Source organism: Cryptotermes secundus, unplaced genomic scaffold (assembly GCF_002891405.2).
Source record: "Cryptotermes secundus unplaced genomic scaffold, Csec_1.0 scaffold454, whole genome shotgun sequence".
Classification (NCBI taxonomy): domain Eukaryota; kingdom Metazoa; phylum Arthropoda; class Insecta; order Blattodea; family Kalotermitidae; genus Cryptotermes; species Cryptotermes secundus.
This window is the reverse complement of record NW_019729215.1, coordinates 723,247-744,019: the sequence shown is the minus strand read 5'-3', so window position 1 is coordinate 744,019 and position 20,773 is coordinate 723,247. Positions and strand designations below refer to the sequence as shown.

At 42.1% G+C, this 20,773-nt stretch overlaps 1 protein-coding gene across 7 annotated transcripts in view; it reads right to left on the bottom strand.

The window, feature by feature from the left end:
* Nucleotides 1–5,825: 5,825 nt before the first annotated feature.
* LOC111865458 (sodium-dependent phosphate transporter 2) overlaps nucleotides 5,826–20,773 on the bottom strand; it is a 21,062-nt gene continuing 6,114 nt past the window's right edge. For 5 of the 7 annotated variants that reach the window (XM_023853510.1, XM_023853508.2, XM_033751845.1 and 2 more), the window contains exons 2-12: nucleotides 19,340–19,837; nucleotides 16,283–16,381; nucleotides 14,726–14,869; nucleotides 13,063–13,245; nucleotides 11,517–11,645; nucleotides 10,875–11,047; nucleotides 9,795–9,849; nucleotides 8,728–8,890; nucleotides 7,806–7,991; nucleotides 7,066–7,218; nucleotides 5,826–6,263 (exon numbers count right to left, since the gene is read on the bottom strand). In XM_023853510.1, coding sequence (XP_023709278.1) covers nucleotides 6,173–6,263; nucleotides 7,066–7,218; nucleotides 7,806–7,991; nucleotides 8,728–8,890; nucleotides 9,795–9,849; nucleotides 10,875–11,047; nucleotides 11,517–11,645; nucleotides 13,063–13,245; nucleotides 14,726–14,869; nucleotides 16,283–16,381; nucleotides 19,340–19,535 — 1,572 coding nt within the window. In that variant the 5' untranslated portion in view covers nucleotides 19,536–19,837 and the 3' untranslated portion in view covers nucleotides 5,826–6,172. The remainder of the gene's footprint in view (nucleotides 6,264–7,065; nucleotides 7,219–7,805; nucleotides 7,992–8,727; nucleotides 8,891–9,794; nucleotides 9,850–10,874; nucleotides 11,048–11,516; nucleotides 11,646–13,062; nucleotides 13,246–14,725; nucleotides 14,870–16,282; nucleotides 16,382–19,339; nucleotides 19,838–20,773) is intronic. The other 2 variants (XM_023853511.2, XM_023853512.2) reach the window with 2 other exon arrangements.

Here is a 20,773-nt window from a genome sequence, read left to right as displayed (position 1 = left end):
GTTGAGGGTCAAACAATGCACCGCCCGACATAACCCCCTCTCTAGCCCTAACTCTCAGTATGGTACGTCACTTCCGTGTATATACGTTTGCGTAGCAAAAGTGTACCAAGTGACAGGTTTATCTATACAGGGGATGAATGGGACGAGCTAACAATATTGCTTGTTGCTTCACAATGGGAACGAAGTGCACGCATAATTGTGAGTGCATATCAGCACATGTTACATTTCCAACACAAGTGAGCGAGTAAGGTCTCTGGGTTGTAACGCCGTGCAGTTTGGCGAGGCAAATGCTGCAAGCTGAGATGGCTTGCGGCCTCTTTCTACTCTTTACTTATCTTCGGTTAGTATTCGACCCTGAAGATGAGTGCGATATGTTGCTCCGAACTACACAGCATCACCTCCCTCTCCAGGGTCACCACCATGGGAACTTCAAACCCAACGGTGTCGACATCCGCGTTGAACTTCGTCTACACGGACCCCCAAGACTGACTGGAACATTGCTGTTGGTCCTCGCGAGCGCAGTGGTTCTTGGTTTCGAGTCCCGTGGGTTGAATGGCCACATTTCACTTTCTGACGACTCTATCTTTCTTTTAAAAATATATAAGAATTCAGTCCGTACCTCACAGGAAACATTACGTCTCCATTACAGAGCCCAACCTGTTAATGCTGTTTAAGGAAACAGTCGCTGTTTACTGTGAGAACCATATGGAACACACAGATACACTCTGTGGGCAGAATGCAGAGTTTTAGTATGTTCAGTCCGTACCTCACAGGAAACATTACGTCTCCATTACAGAGCCCAACCTGTTAATGCTGTTTAAGGAAACAGTCGCTGTTTACTGTGAGAACCATATGGAACACACAGATACACTCTGTGGGCAGAATGCAGAGTTTTAGTATGTTCAGTCCGTACCTCACAGGAAACATTACGTCTCCATTACAGAGCCCAACCTGTTAATGCTGTTTAAGGAAACAGTCGCTGTTTACTGTGAGAACCATATGGAACACACAGATACACTCTGTGGGCAGAATGCAGAGTTTTAGTATGTTCAGTCCGTACCTCACAGGAAACATTACGTCTCCCCTACAGAGACCAGCCGGTTAATGCTGTGTAAGGAAACAGTCGCTGTTTCTTGTAATGGTCATATGGAACACATAAATACACTGCGTGGGCAGAATTCAGAGTATGTTAAAGCAGGTGGCACGTATACTGACCACTAGGCTTTAAAAAGTTAAGCGGCGTGCAAAGTAGATGCTATGTGTAAAACACCTTTCAGGACGAGTCATCATCAGATAATGACGTAGATCGTTGCGTCATTATTGCAAAGAAAAGTCACTTACATTCCATTTTAAGCAGACTATGGGAACCGAACTGCCACGATACCGTGGCTTCTTGCACAAGCCTGCCTACACGAGGTGTGACGTGCCCTCACAGGTCTTTTGGACGGAGCATAATCATCGCCTGTTGTGTGTGCACAGCGCTCATGCAGTGTTGCCTACACGAGGTGTGACGTGCACTCACAGGTCTTTTGGACGGAGCATAATCATCGCCTGTTGTGTGCACAGCGCTCATGCAGTGTTTATCAGATCCGCTCGTGATAGTCTCCCGGCGACAAAATTCTCTAATCAATGCCACTTCAGATTACTTGCCAAATGGCACAATCGCATGTTGCAAAACCGGTTACCGCTTCAAAGTACAGTGGTAACTATGTGTACCACCTGATGACACTAAAAACTCTCTGAATTCTGCACACACGCTGTATTTATGTGTTCCGTATGGTTCTCACAACAAACAGCTATTATTTCTGTAAACAGCATTAACCGGTTGGTGCTTCGTAACTGAGGAACCGTATAACATTTCTGGATTCTCGCGGTGGTGGCTGTGACGTCATGCATTCTGGTAGAACGCTACTAACTCCCCGAAGGAACCTGGTGCCCCGTCTCCACAGCAAAAAAAATGATTTTTCTACACTGAAGATGAACACAGAAAATCGCTTTGAAACGTATGTAGCGTTCTGCCAGACTTCACGACGTACACATCCAGAGGACAGTGAGTTTCGGCGACGTGGCCAACAGCATTGTCAATCATAAACTGCAACGGGAACAATTCGATTAAGGCTGTTTGTGCATTTCCTACGTTCTACAGCCAATGCTGCCTTCGTACCGGAATTCTGAGCTGCACTTAATGACTCACAGCCCCCCCCCATCCCAAACGCTTGGATTTTGGAAAACATTCAACATTTAAAAATGGAGGAAATATATGTATAAATGTTCTTCTTCCCTGCATTACATATCCTTAGGAGATTCACAAAAGAATATTCTGAAAATGGTTTAAAAGTAAGTTCGTAAGCAAATTTTCTGGTTTTCCACCGCACTGGGCAGAATCCTGGATGGAAATATGGACGGCTATTGCGGCTCCGGACGAGACACACAACTGGCCGACTGAGATGGCTCGGAGGGAAACACGTGATTTGTACTACCAACCATAGCCACTTGGTTTGTGACGTAACAATAATTTCGAGGGCTGCCGCCATACTTGAAGTGGCACACAAACACCTACTGTATTTAAAACGCAGATACTATAAAAAATTAATGAAAGTTAAAAAAATCTATGTAAAAAGTAGGCGGTATGTCGCCGTTTGATATAATATAGAGTTTGTTAGAAATTTGACACAATGAATCATGATGTGAAAATGGGACCGTAAAACAAAATGAAAAATGGTGGATATTACGTTTATGTTGTTTTTCTGCCAATAAAATATGGTCTATGCGTTTAAAAGTGTTTCAAATATAATGACAAAGCATTTATTGATTGATGCAATTCAATGTGTTTGCGTAAGATAAGCAGTCAATTTGGATGTAACAGTGTCTGATTATCTGAGCCGATATTCTCCCGAACAAAGAAGCTGGGCCTGACAATTTAAATTCGTTTGTGACTTCTATATGTGTAATATAAATTGTAGTTCTTGTCTACAATAAAGTGTGACATTTACGACGGAATTTATATTATACATATAGAAGTGTGGAATATAACAGGATGCTTAAATATAATATTGTTTGTGACTATGGCATAATAAGGGAGTTCAGGAATTCGATAGAGAAAAATACAATAAATGCAGTTTCTTTCGGTCGATAACGCAGACAAGAGCCCAGTATCGCAACAGACGTGACAGTAGTGCACTCTGTTGACAAACATCTATAACTCCCTAGCGTCAATTAGCGTCTGTCCGAGCAAACATCAAATAGAATATTCAACATCCAGCCTCATAGTGTGGATATTGTAGCACGTGTTATACTCTCCTAGTTTGTCTTGTTTGTTTGTTTATTAGGGTGTCCTCATGGGAAGTGTACACCGCAGTTTGACGAACAATTTTTGTTCTTCCCGAAGGTTAAAGTCTTTAGGTTCTTGGGCTCACAATCATTTTTGTGACGTTCACAACGTGTTCTGTTGCCATGGTTAGCACGAAAAACTCTCGTCATGGCCGCAGAGTTTTTCTTGTAGGGCGAAATGAATAGAATTTGAGTAGAAACCCACGCACGTATCCCTTTGAATGTACCAGTTTTTTTTTTTTTTTTGCTATGACGCGCCTTTCCGAGAAACTACGCGACTGACGAGGCGTTTGGCCACAAGTACCACCATTATTTATTCTGTAGCGTGGATGGGGGGGAGGAGAAAACTTTCTTACAAATTTAAGTTTATACCGTTTACGAACATTTATGAGGCTCAGTCCGGAATTGCGGTCTCCATATTGAAACATCGATGGCGTCACATATAAAAAATAAATTTCTGGCACATTTCCTCATCTTTTCAACTTTGTTTTTTTCTCTCGAATTTCAGGGGTGGGGCCAATGCCTGTCTTGCTCCCTTCTCTCTCCTGCCGGCGCCCATGGTTTTGGTTATTATATGCAAGTTTTGTAAGGGCAGTCAGTGACTCAGACTAACGTTGAAAGGTAGCATAAGTAGTGAATAATTAATTGTACTGGGTGCAAAGTGGTCGTGACCTAACACAATGCATCATCCCTGTATTTACATGCGCAAAACCTCGGTCAGAACATTGATATTTGAAATATCAAGAAGTGCTAAACACTTGATCACAGTGTTTGTTCTGATTTCATCATCAGACTGATGACAATTCAACAAAGGTTACATGCAGGCAACTTGCTGAAACATTCATGTTGTTGGATCTGTAAATTATCTCAGTTTATTTGCACTTTCCAAGCAGGAAAAGAGAGGGAATGTGGGGGGGTGGGGTGGAGGGGGGGGCATACTGAGACTCCAGCATGATAAATTGTCACTTCAGAGGATGGAAACCATCAGGATCCTGAGCACTGCTCACTAGTCTGGATGTTCAAGGAAAGAACTGCATTCAGGTTAGTAAGTTCTGTAAACTATGGAATTGCAGCAGACATGATCTCTATTTAATCTGCATAATCAGGAAAAGTACAAGTAGTGTGGGAACCTCCTCAGTAAGGGCTTCAGTTTGACGAGTTTAAATTGGGAGGGCTGCCTGAGAAGCACCTGTGTAGAGATGTCTGTTGGCACAACACTGGGGATACAGACTTCTAGCCGGCTTTTACGACAACCAAATGGATGTAGAGGTTCCCTGGAGTTTCTGCAGCAAGTGGGTTGTTGCTTTATTGTGTAACAAACATGATACAATAACTACAGCACTCAGAACTTATTTGTGTCTGCATGGGGATACCAAGGGGTCATCCATGAGGGCTCTTTAATGGCCACTTTGAGGTATGTGTCAAAATCTTGGCCAGCTTTCCAGCCCTTGTGGCCTACGCAGCATGTCCATTTGTGCTTCTGTATGTCTTGGGGTAAAGCTGGTCATAGCATTTGTCTAATGACTAAGAGCACAGGGTTCATAAGATGTGTGTTGCCACAAATATGTGCTTATGGTGCCTCTGTCTTCACCAAATGCCATGATAACAACGGATGATTTATTTTTTATTTTTATTCTTAGTGGGGTAAGACTGAGTCCACTTGGTACTGCGGCCACTATTGTCCTGTTGTACTAGCCCCGGGGGATAGATGGTGGTGTTTATGGAGCAGTTGGTGGAATGAAAATTGGCAGGGAAAACCGAAGTTCTGGGAGAAAACGTGCCTCCGCACCACTTTGTCCACCACAAATCAACAACTGTCAGTTCTCATGGAATTATAGACAGACCAGTATTCTGATACTAATGTTCCCCACATTCAGAGCTTCTGACTCGCACTCAGGGGATTCATGGCTAAAATCTTGCCGAGGTCTTTCATGGTTCCTGCCGGTCTCTTAAGGCAAATACAGGGACACTACTTCATACAGGCCACGACCAATACCACCCACATCCAATCTGATCAATTTTACACTAATCATCCATCATGTGGTGATCTACTAGTCTGAACTACTGACAGAGTCATCAGTAAATGAGTCACAAATAAATAAAAATCAGACTTATGCCTTTGCAGGTAATTAAAGCAATTAGCTCCTTCTGAACTTTTTGTGTATGGTGATAGAGCATGCTGCTCCGACATACTGGTAGTGATCTACCAGACTACACTGTATCACATCACAGATTACTGTGTCCATGATCAAGAGCCAGTTAACAGCTGTTGCTGTTGAGTGATTTGCTGGGGCAAAGCTCCAGTGTTCTACTGACATTTGCAGCACCTGCTGACATCTGTGTAACATGTGTAGACCCTAGCTTTATCAGTTGCTGTAGCAACTGGTCTGCTTGTGTGGGTCAAACTGATGCACGCAACACTCCAAAAGAATCGCACTGTATAACAGGTTATTCAGCATTAGTAAGTCTCATAAAGGTGTAAAGGAAATATATAATAAGCAGTAGACAAATAATATAATATACCTATTTCGACTGGTAAGATGCACTTATTTCATATGGTATTTTGGGGAACCTCGGAATATGTAACACTACGAACAGTAACTGCTTTCAGGATATCCCATCCACATTTCTGGATGAGCAATCCATCTCATCTACAGGATGGACAGCTGGGGCTCAATTTGGGATCCTCAACTGCCACCAGTTTCATGAGACATCTGAGGTCCATCCAGCCACTAGGTACTGGGATCTCCTTCCCATGGTTAATGACCAAAGCAGACATTGTCATACAGCCTGTGCCAGGGCTTAGAATGCATGGAGGTGGACCTCCATACCCACTGGCCTTTCATAGTGCAGTCTCTTTCAGTATTGCCACTGCTGCAGCACTAAGTAGACCAGATATTGGAACTGTTACCAACCATGCAGCAACAATATTCCTGCAGAATTAACAACAAATAATTTCATTAATCAAATTTCTGTAGCGTGACTATCTCCACCGATCACCACATTAAGTGCAATAATTCACATCTAATTAATTATGTTTCATTTGCCTTAGCTATTGACCCACTGTATAAATGTGTTAGATGAATGATGTACATGGGTGCTGGCACCAGCAGGACGGCAAGACAGGCATCTCTTACTCCAGGGATTTTGGAAAGGAAATCAAAATTAAAAAGGGACGAAAACTGTTAAATAAACATTAATAATTAACGTATTTTGTATTAAAATACTCTTACATTCTGAATTCTCTAGGGCATAGGTTTGTAAGCAAATGTTCTAGCTGAATCCTGTATGGAAGAAAATCCTGATGGCAACCCTGCATCTGCTTCAACATTCATACGCTGTATTTCTGAATTCTCTAGGGCATAGGTTTGTAAGCAAATGTTCTAGCTAAATCCTCTAGGAAAGAAAATCCTGATGGCAACCCTGCGTCTGCTTCAACATTCATACGCTGTATTTCTGAATTCTCTAGGGCATAAGATTGTAAGCAAATGTTCTAGCTAAATCCTCTATGAAAGAAAATCCTGGTGGCAACCCTGCATCTGCTTCAACATTCACACGCTGTATTTCCCAAGCAATGACACAACCGATTCATTTCATAGCATTTCAGGGTCTATTGTTACCTCCCATTCTCTGAATGAGCACAAAAACTCAAATGTTCAAAGGAAGAAAATGGAACAGATCGGGAGGGGGGGGGGGGGCTGAGAGCCTAAAGGCAGCAGCAGTAGCAGAACTTACCTGAAGAGCTTCCAGTCAACGCCTTGCTTTGTTGAGCTGGCCCAGCCCACAAATACAATGGATCCAACTTTGCAGTGTGTCGTGCTTATTGGCAGGCCAATCTTAGAAGCCAACAAGACTGTGAATGCGGCACCTATCTCTATAGTGAACCCTCTGAAATGAAAAGTGAAATTAGTGCATCACATCTCTGATAGCATCATGGTAAGATACAGAACTCATACTCAGAAGGATCTCAGTTTGATCTCTGGTCAGACGCGTACTCAGGTTCTATGCGTGCAAATTGATATTTTCACATATCGACATAGAAACCCCTGGGAATATGTGGAGTACCAGGCACTGCCCCTCCACATTCCAGAGTCCACTTTAAGGCTGAAGGGCCCCCCTGCTTACCATCACTCTCATGATTCTATATTTTTTGGGAGAGGGGGAGTAACAGAATGTACTCCAGGGGTGCCCCCCACATCAGAAATAGATTCTGTGCCCTCGCCCAGGTCGGTAGAGGCGAAAGAGGTCAGCACCCACCACGTCTGGCGGCACTAAACAGAGAACAGGCATCAGAGACACATGCACAAAGAGGGCTGAACACTCGACATCCTGCAATGTTGTGTTACAACCACACTTCAACAAACTGGAGCCCAATCACGTCAACTAGACTAGAACACAATATTTCAATATTCCATCACGTTTTCATAAATACAAGGACTGAGGAATGAATGCATTACTTGTCTACAGGTACTCACGTGGAAGCTGCAATCTCCGTAAGGTCCTCCCCTATGGTCTTCATGACTCTCTGGCCCCACACACACAGTCCAACAGACATACCAACACCTCCGTAGAACAGAAGGTAGAGGGGTGTCTCTGAATTCTGGTGCACAGATCCTTCTGTGTATATCAACCATATTGCTATCACTGGACCAATGGCGTTGCTGGGAAAACAAGTCAGGGACATTTACTTCAGTATGGATATAATGGGCTACACTGGCACTATGAACAACTGACCCAAAATTCTATGAAGAGCGCAGTTTTCTGAGTTCTAATGACATGTAGTTGTGTGAGAGTCTGATACTGCCCCCATCTTCAGGGTAAAGGAATAAGCCAATCAAGAAACAAGCAGGAGCAGGTTCAGCTTGCCCCCTGCTTCCACTGGGTCCTTGTTCAAGTTCAGCTTGCCGCCTACTTCTGCTGGGTCCTTGTTCAGGTTCAGCCTGCCACCTACTTCTGGTGGGTCCTTGTTCACGGTCAGCTTGCCACCTGCTTCCGCTGGGTCCTTGTTCAGGTTCAGCTTGCCACCTGCTTCCACTGGGTCCTTGTTCTGGTTCGGCTTGCCACCTGCTTCCACTGGGTCCTTGTGTTGCTTACTTTTCTACCTCGAAGAGTGAGGCAGTATATTCCTCCAAAAGTCCGGCTCTTTCCAAACCATATGGCATTGTAACCCAGAAGAATGTACTGTTCATAGTCACTGCATAACAACCTCAGATCCAATCTGACATAAACTAAGTTTAAAGTTCTTACTGATAATTGTGTGATGCAATATTTCAGACCATTCTTTTTTTAGACTTCCACTGTCATTTCAGATTTTGTTACAAAAACTGCCACAGATTCTGTTATAAGAATGTTTTACGGTATTCTTCCCTTTTACACATAGCTCTGAATGAACATTACCTGACATCATTACCACCACGAGCGAATGAAGCAAATGTGGCAGCAAGAATTTGCAGGAAGGAGAACAACTCAGGTGGAGCCTCTTGCTTTGGTTGTTGATTGTTCTTAGGGTCATCTCTGCACTCGGAGGGTGGCTGTTCTGTGCTGTTATCGGAGGAGAGGCCTCAAACATAACAGTGTCATACAGTGTCCAAAAGAATGAAGCAGGATCTCGCTAAAACAGAGCGTTGCTAGAGAACTCAGGATGATTAAGACATTCATACTCCTGTTCCTGGGTGGAATGTGAGTCTAAACAAGCAGATCAGCGCTGCTGATCAACATTTTTCATAAATTACCCAATTTAGCCATCAATGTTGAAAATCTGATGAATTAAACAGTGAATTAATCTCTTAATAGAAAACATAGTATCAAACTTGAAAACTGTGAGATTTTCAGCAACCCATGCATATAAAATGCTAACTCTTGTTATTCTGTCATTATGTATGTCACAAAGTAGTTATGTAGCAGAGCAGCAGATGACAACATGGTTAGTCAGTACAGTGGTGTCCACTTTTGCTGAAAGCAGTAGAACCCAGCCCATATTACCATTCTGTTCCGGCTTAGAATCTTAGTACGAACGTAGCTGTCCTTCCAGAACTACAAGTTCGCAGCACATAAAATCATGATTTCCAAGGGTCACAGTGCAGAACACACAGCGTGACCAAGTATGGTGCTGAAAACCACATGACATTTCAACATGCTTTATGTTAATGCCAAATTAAGGCTCAAGTCCAGGCCTCATATTCCTAATACTTAAATGTGGCAGAACCAGTTTGCTCCCAATAACAGGGAAAGAGGGGCTGACCACTAACACAGCGGGGCGTTGTACCCACAAACCTTTGCCTCTCAGAGGTAAGGGATGAAGATGGCATGTGCAACCTGTCTTGAACCACGAACCTTTGACATGGAAATCCAGTTTAACTCAAGAACCTCAGGTTCCCTGAAAATGTACGTATGTTGATGAATGTACTGAGACGTAAATGCTTGTTTCCCCCTAAATGTTTACAATACCAGAATTAAGAACTCACTGAATACTGGGTTGTCATGTCCAAGCGATGTCACATCCCCTGGATGTATAGCCTCCTGCAAAACACAAAGAGTTGCGTCAATATTTTGGGTTTATTTAGCGATGTCATGTGTAGCCGAGAATGTACAATGACAAGCAGTGGCATGATTAATAATTAATGAATTGGTAAGGGTGTAGAATGATGAGGCTGTGGCCTAAACTGAGATACTATATCATATTTGCCTTGAAGGACTGAAGAAAACTACGAAACCTCAAAGAGGGTAGCTAGTGTCTCGACCAAGATTTGGAAGTTTTCTGACAGTTCTGATGCATTTGCCTCAACCATGCCACAGCTCAGGCGGTTAGTCACTGGCTTCTCACCACAGCAGCCTAGGTTCGACCCCAGGTCAATTTGTGAGGGGCAAAGTGGCACTGGGACAGGTTTTCTTCAGTAATTCGATATACAACGGCAATTCTCATTCTGAAAAAGGCTCTGTTTCTCCTCTGATTCAGGACTCCGTGTGAAGCTGACCTGTAACTTCGATTTAGTTGTGAGGTCAAGAATGGTGGAGCTATACCTCCACTCCCCCATATGTCTTCATGGTGTGATGGTTAATTAATTTAGCACAAGGAGAACTTTACATTTTCACCTTTACCATTCAGGGCTGATACAGTGGGCCATTTAATGCCCTAAGCATGATGACTGAACATGCAGAAGAACAAACTAGAAAACGGAACAGTGAATGTACAAACTGGAAAGATTTTAAATATAAATTAAAAATAACAGAATTAGATGGTACAAACACATTTTCAGAATAAGCAATGACAGAAAGCCAAATAAGGTTTTGAACATGTAACTAAAAGGAAAATGCCTATCAGGAAGACCAAGATCACACATATGACACATGAGGAAGGAAGAATGAGGGAGGAAAGAAACTGAAGACAAACTGTGGGGAGGAAGGAGAGAAAAGGAACGAGCTGTACATGTGATGCTTGATGCATTTACTGACAGGACACGCACAGCGTTACAGTGCAGCTTGGCATTTCCAGCCTTAAGGTCCAGCACACAGATCACATGGTTCAGACAAGTTCCACCGCTAACCTGATTACTCTTGGTTGACCCGTTCCTTGAATGTGAGCCACCGGAACTGCCAGTCAACTGTTCCGTCTGGCCATTGGGCTGTGTCAGTGTTTCTTTTCCCATGTCATTTGCTTCTGTGCAGAAAGTATTAGTGTTCCTCAAGTCATCGAGCACAGTGCCACCTGATGGTGGGTCTGCAAATTAATTACATAACATTGTTCTACGGATGAAATGTGGACTTCAGTAGTGGATTATTAACACAAGCTCGCCAAATTGTAGGGTGGGTGTGCAGGCAATCAGGTTGCCTTTATGTGTCTTAATATCTTTCTTGCTGGATACAAGGATCTTCCTCTCGCCACGGCTAGTAGTCCTGTAAGTTAGGACACCACGTCCATGCAGAAAACTCATTGCTTTTGGCTCCACTAACACAAAACATGTGAAGGTTATGTCATCTTGTCACCACAGTTGCAGTGATCTTCTTATGGAGGGAAATTAACAAATTTCAGTGGGTTGTTCATTAAAGAGGAACATTTTTTTTCAACTGCCATTTTTCTATGACACACCATTTCAGAGAAATAGGGTGGGAAGCACGTTTGTCTATTTCATACATGAATTGTATACTTATTTTGAAACTGAAGCAATTTAAGTCAAAAAGACACTAACCTGATCTGCAACGAATCTTCCTTCTCATGAATGGCACTAAAAAGAACTGTACAATGAGCATGGCCACTGCTCCAGTGAACACGCTGATGAGCAGCGTTCCCCACCACGGAATTCGATCAAAATACAGTACTGTAACAGTCAGCGTCAAAACACCATGTTATCACCCCTTAGTCTGTATCACAAATGATTATAAATTTTATTGATAACAAAGGTAATTAAGACAGTTATGAGAGAGCTGATGTTTTGCAGTGGTAAAGATTTATAGTGTAACCTCCTCCATTATAACGTCCTGAGGATGGAGTCAGTATATTCCTTCAGAATGCTGTAAATACTACACTCATACTCTGAATATAGAAGCAGCACGTTCCTCAGAAAAACCTGCTGACCAGCTTCCCTTATACCCTGAAGATGGAAGCACTATGTTCCTCTGAACCACTGGTAACCATACATAGTTCTATCCTGAAGATGGAGACGGTTTATTTCTTTGAAATGTTGGGATCCGCCTACAAAACTAGACGGTGTATGAATGTGATCAACAGTTGAGACAGTACAATACAAAAAGACATAGACTGTATGCTTGAACATATCTGATGAAACAAAAATCTAAATACTTTGAGAGGAATGACTGTTTTTGGAGACATTAGCATAAACGGCAGAATAATATTAAAAATCAGAGAAATGGGGTGTGAGGGGATGGACTGGGTTCAACTGTCTCTCAGAATGTGATCCAGCGGCTTTCATAAAAGAGAGACAATTTCTTGACCAAACAATTCACTACCAGATCCTGAAGAAGACGTCTTCTCCAAGAAGTTTGTTGCATGTTTCAGTAATGCTTTAAAGCATCTGGTAGCTTTGTTTACTGTCTCATCTAAACCACCCACAGAGTGTATTTAAGTATAGTTCCCACAATAAACAATGACTACTTCCCTAAACAACATTAGCTGGCTGGCATCTGTTATGGGGATGCTATGTACTTTCTCCATTGAGGTAGGAAGAGAATTTTAAATTATTATATAAATGAATTTGAGGCTTAAAGCGTAAAATGCATGCAACATTTCCACTGCCTAAAGAGTGCTAGGAAATATNAGTTGTATTCTGGCATTTGGAGTGTACTAATTGTGATACTGCAGGTAGCAGTAATCGTCAGATTGTAGTTTGGGTGATTGTATGAGCGAATGTGAAATAAAACTCGCTACATCAAATACAACGAGAAGTTATTTGTCGCGTCATACCCCGCGATACGCGACAATATAATAAGGTGTACACATAAAATAAACATAAACTACCCAGAATTACTGGGTTTTTAGACTTTATTCATCACCTGGTACTGAGGTTAGCTCTTTCTAACGGACCGAAGAGAGTAGGTGTAGCCACCCCCCACGAGGATGGAAACAGATCCAGTTTCCAAAACGTTATGTTTTTTTAGTTTCTAGAATACCGGACGTTGGACGAAGTCCAAAAACACAGTATTTTGGAGTCAGAACCCTTTAGAATCTACTAACACAAATTAGTCTATACATGACAAGGAGAGTTGTGTTACACTTACATGATGGACCACCGTGGACAACAGAGAACACATTGATGAAGATGGTGATGCCATAAGAGATGGGCAGACACAGCAGTCCTCGTGCTATGGGATTGGATGTGTTGAGGATGAAGCATCGGATCAGCATAAACATTAACAATGATATCACACCGGACAAAACTGGGGACAGGAACCAAGATCCAACTGCAAAACAGAGTGTTCAGCTTCATACATCTGCAGTCAAGCCAAAGTACTGGAAGATATTCTAACTCCATGAAGTGATGTTCTCCTTGAGAAGCTGATAACTGCTCAGCTGCTCAACAAATTGCCCACCCACTACAGAAGACAAAGGTTCATTGCCTTGTCCACAGGAGTTCACCACTAGTCCCTATCCTGAGCCAGATGAATTCAGACCACTAATATTACCATCGAACCTATGCCTGCACCTGTCTGGTTCTCTCTTCCCTCCAGGTGTTCCTATAAAAACTTTGTATGCACTTCTCTTCTCTTTCATCTCATTGTCCTTGATTTTGTCATCCTAGTAATATCCGACAGAGTGTACAAATTGTGAACCTCCCATTATGGAGTTGTCTTCTTCCTCCTGTCACTGCCTCTTCCTTGGGTATAAATATTCTCCTCAAAATCTTGTTCTCACAAATTCTCTGTTCATGTTCAAGAGATCAAGTTTAATCTTAACCTGTTTACATAGCATATGGGAAGATAAAAAGATTGTGAACTGAACTGTTGCAAGCATTCCCCTAATTTAATTCTTCCATAAATGCAATTTCGATTTATTACTGTCAGTACAAAATATTTTAACTTTAACTTAGGGACAAACAAAATTACTGAGATAAATATCTCAAGTTACATATAATGGTTATAATCATTTACTCTTGAGCCGTTCTAAGGTTTAGCTCACTCACGTATGATGTCATCATGTTTCCCTTGACGGATTCCATCCCCACTATGCAGTATCCTGACGTCAGTCACGTGGTCCCATGTACCCTCTCGTGAAGGGGAGAATTGTACAGTGCAGTCGTGTAGACCAAGTTGACTTGGAAGGTCGGTTACTAGCCAGCAGGTTTGTTGTGGAAAATATTGGTTTCGGCTGGGGCTGTTCTAATTTCCCTTTTGGTGCTATCTGGATGGCCGGTAAGGACTGCCCGCGGTCGCAAGCCGTTGCTTGAATGCTTGCGATGCGCGTTATTAGATTTGGTTTGGTATTTTTTATCAGAATTTAGACTTGCGTTTGTAGGGCCGGAGTGCTTAACGTCCTGATATCTCTAGTGTCGACACAAGTGGTGCCGACGGGAAATTGTTTGTTCTAAATGAGCTTGTATTAGTTTCTTGGTCAAATGTGTCGTTTGTTATTTGTGTATTGTTATATATTTTTTATTAAAATTATATTTGTTTGTATCTAAGCCAACGAACTGAGTGTAGCTTCCTCCTCCTAGCTTGGATACCCCATCCCCATCTAGGGGAGCGTGGGAACCAACAATAGGGCCAGTAACGATTGCGCTGTGCCCTTCCTCTTCGTAATAATAATAATATAATTGTACTCAGTGGAGGGGAAGACGAAGGGCGCGGTGCACTCTTAACAAAAAAAAATCTTGTGGTTCCAAAGAACGAACAGGTTCCTTCTGAGAGCCCTCTGAACAGAAAAACTTAACAACATGGCACCTACCAACCATTCCAAGGACACGCCAATTGAGGCCTCTATTGCCACGGCAAACAAGAGAGAAACCAACAGTAGCACCAACGATACTGTGAGTGGCAGACACAGGAAGCTTCAGGAATGTTGCACCAAGCAACATCACAGAGCTGGCAACTGTAACAATACAACTGTGTCAATATGTACATGTAAACTGTACTCTGAGCCAGTTCAGTCCACACCTCAATGCCCTCTTTCTTCCATCCTAGGTTGCTTAGACAGAGTATGCAATTCAACAATTTTGCATGCACTTTTTGTTCCATTTTTGTTCTACGTGCCTAAGCAAAATTAATCTTCTGGACTCAATTACTTTCAAAATTTTAAGTGAAAATAAAATTTTCAGAAGTATTCAACATGTAATTTTCTTTAGTTTTATGTTAGGTTATTTACATCATTAGTGTTGACTGTGCATCTGACCATGTATCACTTCATGCACCTGCCTGAGGATGACAGTATGGTGACTGAAACGTGTTGCATTATTAACAAAGAATTTCATAACCAGAATGTAACAGTGACCTTGTGATAAGTAAATAATTACACAAGCATGTCGTGAACAGAAGCCAGACAAGTATACTCAACAGATCCTTAAAGTGGGATTTCACTGTACACCTATAAACATCCAAGCAAACATATCAATGGGTTGGCACTTAACGCCTTAGGCAAAGGGTAACTATATATATCACCTGCATTAAAATTAAGAATTTCTGCATCTTTTGTTTATACATTCTCTATGATTTTCACAGCAAACAGCAACTACCACCCGATACTGATCTTTATTGCTATCCTGAAATTAGATGGTACCTACTAATTAACATTTATTTATTTTTTTACTTGATTGAGATTTAATTTGTGTTTACTTTAATGACGAATGACGTGAGATATTGTAACAGTATATTGCAGCGTTATACACTCGTAATACACTGTTCCTCAGGAATTTTCTTGAGTTTGCTGGTGACAGCCGGTCGGCTGTTTGATAGTAATGGGAAAGCATTAGCCTCCTGACCAGGGAATCAAGCTGACGCCCATATGAGAGTTTCGAGCACTTTTGTAGCATCAGAGTGACCAGGCAACATCTGGGAGACACAGCTTGGAATGGTTCAGGGGTACATGGTACCCAGTCCTGTGAAATATGTGGCTGGTCAGTCACATTCAATAAACAGTGCATAGCACTGATGAGTTCTTCAATAAATAGCCATTCAGGATTAAATCTGGACTCCTTCAGCATTCTCCAAGGGTCCACCTCCACCTGTCTCATATTTCTGGCTCGCTAGGTTTTACCGCCATTTTCTCACCCATATCAACTTGATCCAGATTCCTGAGGCAAATTCAGGTGGATCCCATTACAGCAAACATTAAAGGATGGGGTGAAAGTTGAAGATGTAGTGTTACCCCCGTAACAGCATTACCTGATTGGTCTTTGGTTTCTATGAGACAGGAACTGTACTTTTGAACACTATGTAGAACAGCTGTAGGCTTCACAGTATGAAACACCTTCCCCTTGTCTCTGTTTGACTGTAACAAGCTACTCACTCAAAACTGCAAACATTCCCAACATCAGCTCCAACTCTGCTCCTTCGTAAAGATCCACCTGCAAGATGCCCTTTCGGACTGTGCCTGACACCTTGTACCCTGCAGCACAGAAGCAGCCTCTACAGGTCATGCTGGGCGGTATGCACAAATAACAATAGACCCGATATGAATCAGGAGCCAGGAGGGAAACTTCAGTGAAACTGACATTTATCGAACTTTGAAATCTCCTCCTGTTGTTTCTTTACTTAAAACAATGTTTTGGAGACTGGAATCACTCTCCATCTTCAGATAAAAACCTACTCAATTGGGTCCAATCAATACAGCAAGCCCCTGTCTCTGAACACTAGCACCAACACAAGATAGGATATAGAGACCAAGCACAGCACAAACCATCTGCGAGAGATAAGACAAGCATTGAAAAATAGTGAGAAAAAAACTCAACACACATGAGGCCTAGAACCTGTGTCCAGGTATTACTTCATGGCCTGTATCTATAACATGAGCAAACTCTCAGAATATAAGCCAACACTAGAGAGACAAATTCTCTTTATAGTACCAGTCTCTGAAAAGTTGTTTTAAATAAAAACCAGGATGATGGTTAATGTCCAAAAACAGAATAATTGCATTAATACACCACCAACACAGACTTGTATATATTATTTGGACCCTTGTTATTACATATATGTGTATATCTTCGCAGTAGCTAAATTATAAAAATTAAAATCAAAGTACATATGAGATTGTGGTTGAGCAGGGGAAGGAGTACTCATTAGATAAGATTTGAGGCTTTCACGGCGGTGACTATGAAGAAAGCAGTCTTCTGGGATTTGGCACCGTGTATATGTGGTGTTAACCGACTTTCGGAGGAACGTATTGCCCCCATCTTCAGGGTAGAAGAAAAAGTATAATAAATCTGCAAGCGACCACACCGTGAGAAACGGTAAAGCATTCTCACGGTGTGGTCGCTTGCAGATTTATTATACTTTTTCTTCTACCCTGAAGATGGGGGCAATACGTTCCTCCGAAACGTCGGTTAACACCACATATACACGGTGCCAAATCCCAGAAGACTGCTTTCTTCATAGTACTCATTAGAGTTTGCTGTTTGAGCAAAATAATCCCAGAGTTAGAGAAACCAGAAACATTAGGCGTACCGATAGCAGATTATGCACGTCACTCTCTGTACCTTCAAACTGGAGCAAGGAATTCTGCAGTAAATTTCATAATGCAGTTAAAACATTTCATAGAACTTTGTATGACTTAGACATATGCAGTCATACTGGATGATGTGATCAAGGCTGCTGTATGCTCAAATCCATGGCTTTACAAGGCTCTACTGCAGACACATTTTGTTTCCACAGAGCTAAACATTCATACTGCGGTGCCTTATGGGTTATGTGGCCCCATATTTGGTTATGAATGATTAAGTGGAACCTGGAGGTTTCTGTCTTGAGGATGTGGACAGCATTTTCCTCCAAACATTGGTACCCACCAACTAAATTACGAATGTTCATCCCTGTGAAAACTTCAAATCTTATTAACTCATAAGCTTCTCATTACATAATATCAGCTATTATCCAACAAACACATGACTTCAGCATCCAGAAATATGCCACATAGAGTGCTAAAGGTTTTCTACTTTAGCAAACACTGCAGTTATCATCTTCAGGGCTCTCAGAGTGGGTGCTGAGCAGGAGATGAAGGTGTAACTGGATGAAACAGAGGAGTGGGAGTCTAACCAGCAGTGCGTGACCATATGGATAATGAAAAAAGCTTTAGAAAAATGTTTTGGTGACCCTGCACGAGGGACAAGAATTTCCCAGATAATTCATCACTTTTGGATTTAAACATTGTGAGAAACATTCTGTGCTCAGATACAAATACGTTCTTCTGCCACAGTATGAAACCATGTTACCCGTGGTAAAAATATTATTTTATTTACCTTACTATTCAATATTTGGAAAAACCGAACAGAGGATTTTTCACTTTTTCATTCAACATCAGGCAATACAGAGTCTATATATACATCAGTGTAATCTTGGCTGTGGAACGCGGTCTCTCATACTAAGGGAATGGCAAAGACTGAGGGTACTGACAGGAGTGTGTGGACCTGAAAGGAATAGGAAGTGACAGGAAGACGGAGAAAATTGCACAATGAGGAGCTTCAAAATTCGGAGGTTTTACTGAATATTATTAGAAGTCGGGATAGCTCGTTCAATATACTGACGAGCTATGGGCTGGAGGACAAGATTTATTTTGTCTCTACAGCGTCCAGACCGACTCTGGGGCCCACCTACCCTCCTATCCAGTGGGTACCAGGGGCTCCTTCCCCAGTGGGCAAAGCAGCAGGAGTGAGAAGCTCACCACTCACTTCCATTTATTGCCAAAGTCAAGAATGGTGGTGCTTTACCTCCACCCCCATACAACTTCATGGCATCATGTTTAACTAATTAAGCACAGGGACAACTTTACCTTTATGAAATACTATTAGGCTGATCAGCTCAAGGAGAATGGGATGGCAGGACATTTAGCACACACATCAGAAAACCTGTGTGGCAGGCACTCTTGAAAGACCTGCTGAAGTGTGATATTGAAATGGGTCTCAGAGAGAAGGCAGCGGGGGGGGGGGATATGGACTGGATTCACCTGGCTTGGGATAGGGACAAGTGACTGCGCTCTGGTGAACATGATAAAGAACCTTCATGCTCCATAAAAGGTGGGAAGTTTTTAACCAACTGAGCGGACTATCAGCTTAATGTGAAATCTCATCAATGGGGTGTTACCAAGTTAGATGTGAGAATGAGGCTAGCTACCACACTACTAGCTTATTTAGCTGTTGCAACCAAGGAACGGTATGCACTCCAAAGACACCGCAGCCCCCATCCAATAGTCCGCATTTTAAATTTACTCTCATTTAACATTCAATTTCAGTGTTTCCAAGTCAATAGCCTCAGTGTTAAATTCCTCCCCCTTTAAGAGTTAACTCAGTTTAGTGTTCAGGTCAAAAGAAAACACAAATGGTAGCTTCACTGTGTACGGAACATGTGTTGCACTCACCTAGCAGCATGGATCCTGCAATCTCAAACACAGTTCCTAAGCAGCATGCCTGCCTGACGGTAAGCACTTTCGATCCAATGGAAGTAGCAAACGAGTTAGGGACACTGTTGGCTCCAATACCAAAAGCCAAGATGAATCCCACTGCGAAACTAACAATGACAATCCACAGCACATGGGCTGAGTAAGGGTCTAGCATAGCGGACAGTTTGTTGATTCTTTGTCGGGTGATACGTCGAGAGTGTCTCCCTCTCTAACATGTGCATGCAGATGATCTAACAAAGCAGCACTCAGAGTGTCAGTCCCAGAGGAGAGACAGGATATCCACATCAATACCGTCTCTCCAGATACTCAATTGTGATAGTTGTATCACTTCTTTTCATAATAACATTAAAAAGCTTGAATGAAAGCTGAGATGTTACAAATGTCAGTGAACAGACTTGAACAGCTATGCTACTGTGCAGTGTCTACTTCAGCGGCCTGTGTGCTTCGCCCATGTTGCTAGAAGAGAAACGACATAAACATGATGCTGTTAGTGCATCATCACTACTGTTTATCTAAAACATCTTTGAGAATACACAACCTTACACAGCAGAAGTTCCTTGTGTTCAGTGAGATCTCTGGTATGGCTATATTGGTTCAAAAATGGAATTTAATGATTTTATAATGATGACATAATGATCTACATCCCTCACTGATGGTGATGTACTTTCAAAGATGTTTAAAAGAGAATTCATTGCTATATGAACATATGAAAGCGCAATTAGAAACAAAGATACCTTGGCCTGTCTACTAATACATTCCAATATCACAATACATACCTCACAGTGCTAATTAAAAGCATAAAAATATAACAATTTTACAAGTAAAAAGGGCAAAATGTTGGACATATGGATAACAACAATCAAAACAAAACAAACTCCATGACCTGTAGTCTGCAAGCAAACTATACCGACCATGCGACTGCCGCTTGTCAGCGAAATTAGTGACAAATTTGCAGACAGAGGGTGTCACATGGTCAGTGCAACAGATCCCCACAGACGTTAATCTATGTTTTCTAGACCGGAGCCGCTATTTTCTTGAAATAGCTCCTCAATTATCCTCACGAGACTGAGTGGACCCCATTCCAGACCCACTTCTCAGAAAATCTGGTAGTGGCGGAAATGGAACCTGGGACCTCTGGATCCGTAGCCAGGAATTCTGACCACTAGACCAGAGGCGGTAGGATAACAACAATATATTTATACATAACTAGTACATGCCAATATTAATTTTCATATCATCATCATCATCAGCATCAGTAATGTGTCAAGACGACAGGTCCACAGTCTCTTCCAAAACAATTCCTCCATTTAATGCGATCTAGAGCTTTCTCCTTCAAATGACAGTATCCTCTTCTGTCCCCAAGGTCATCCAGCATCTTCTTACGTCCTCTTG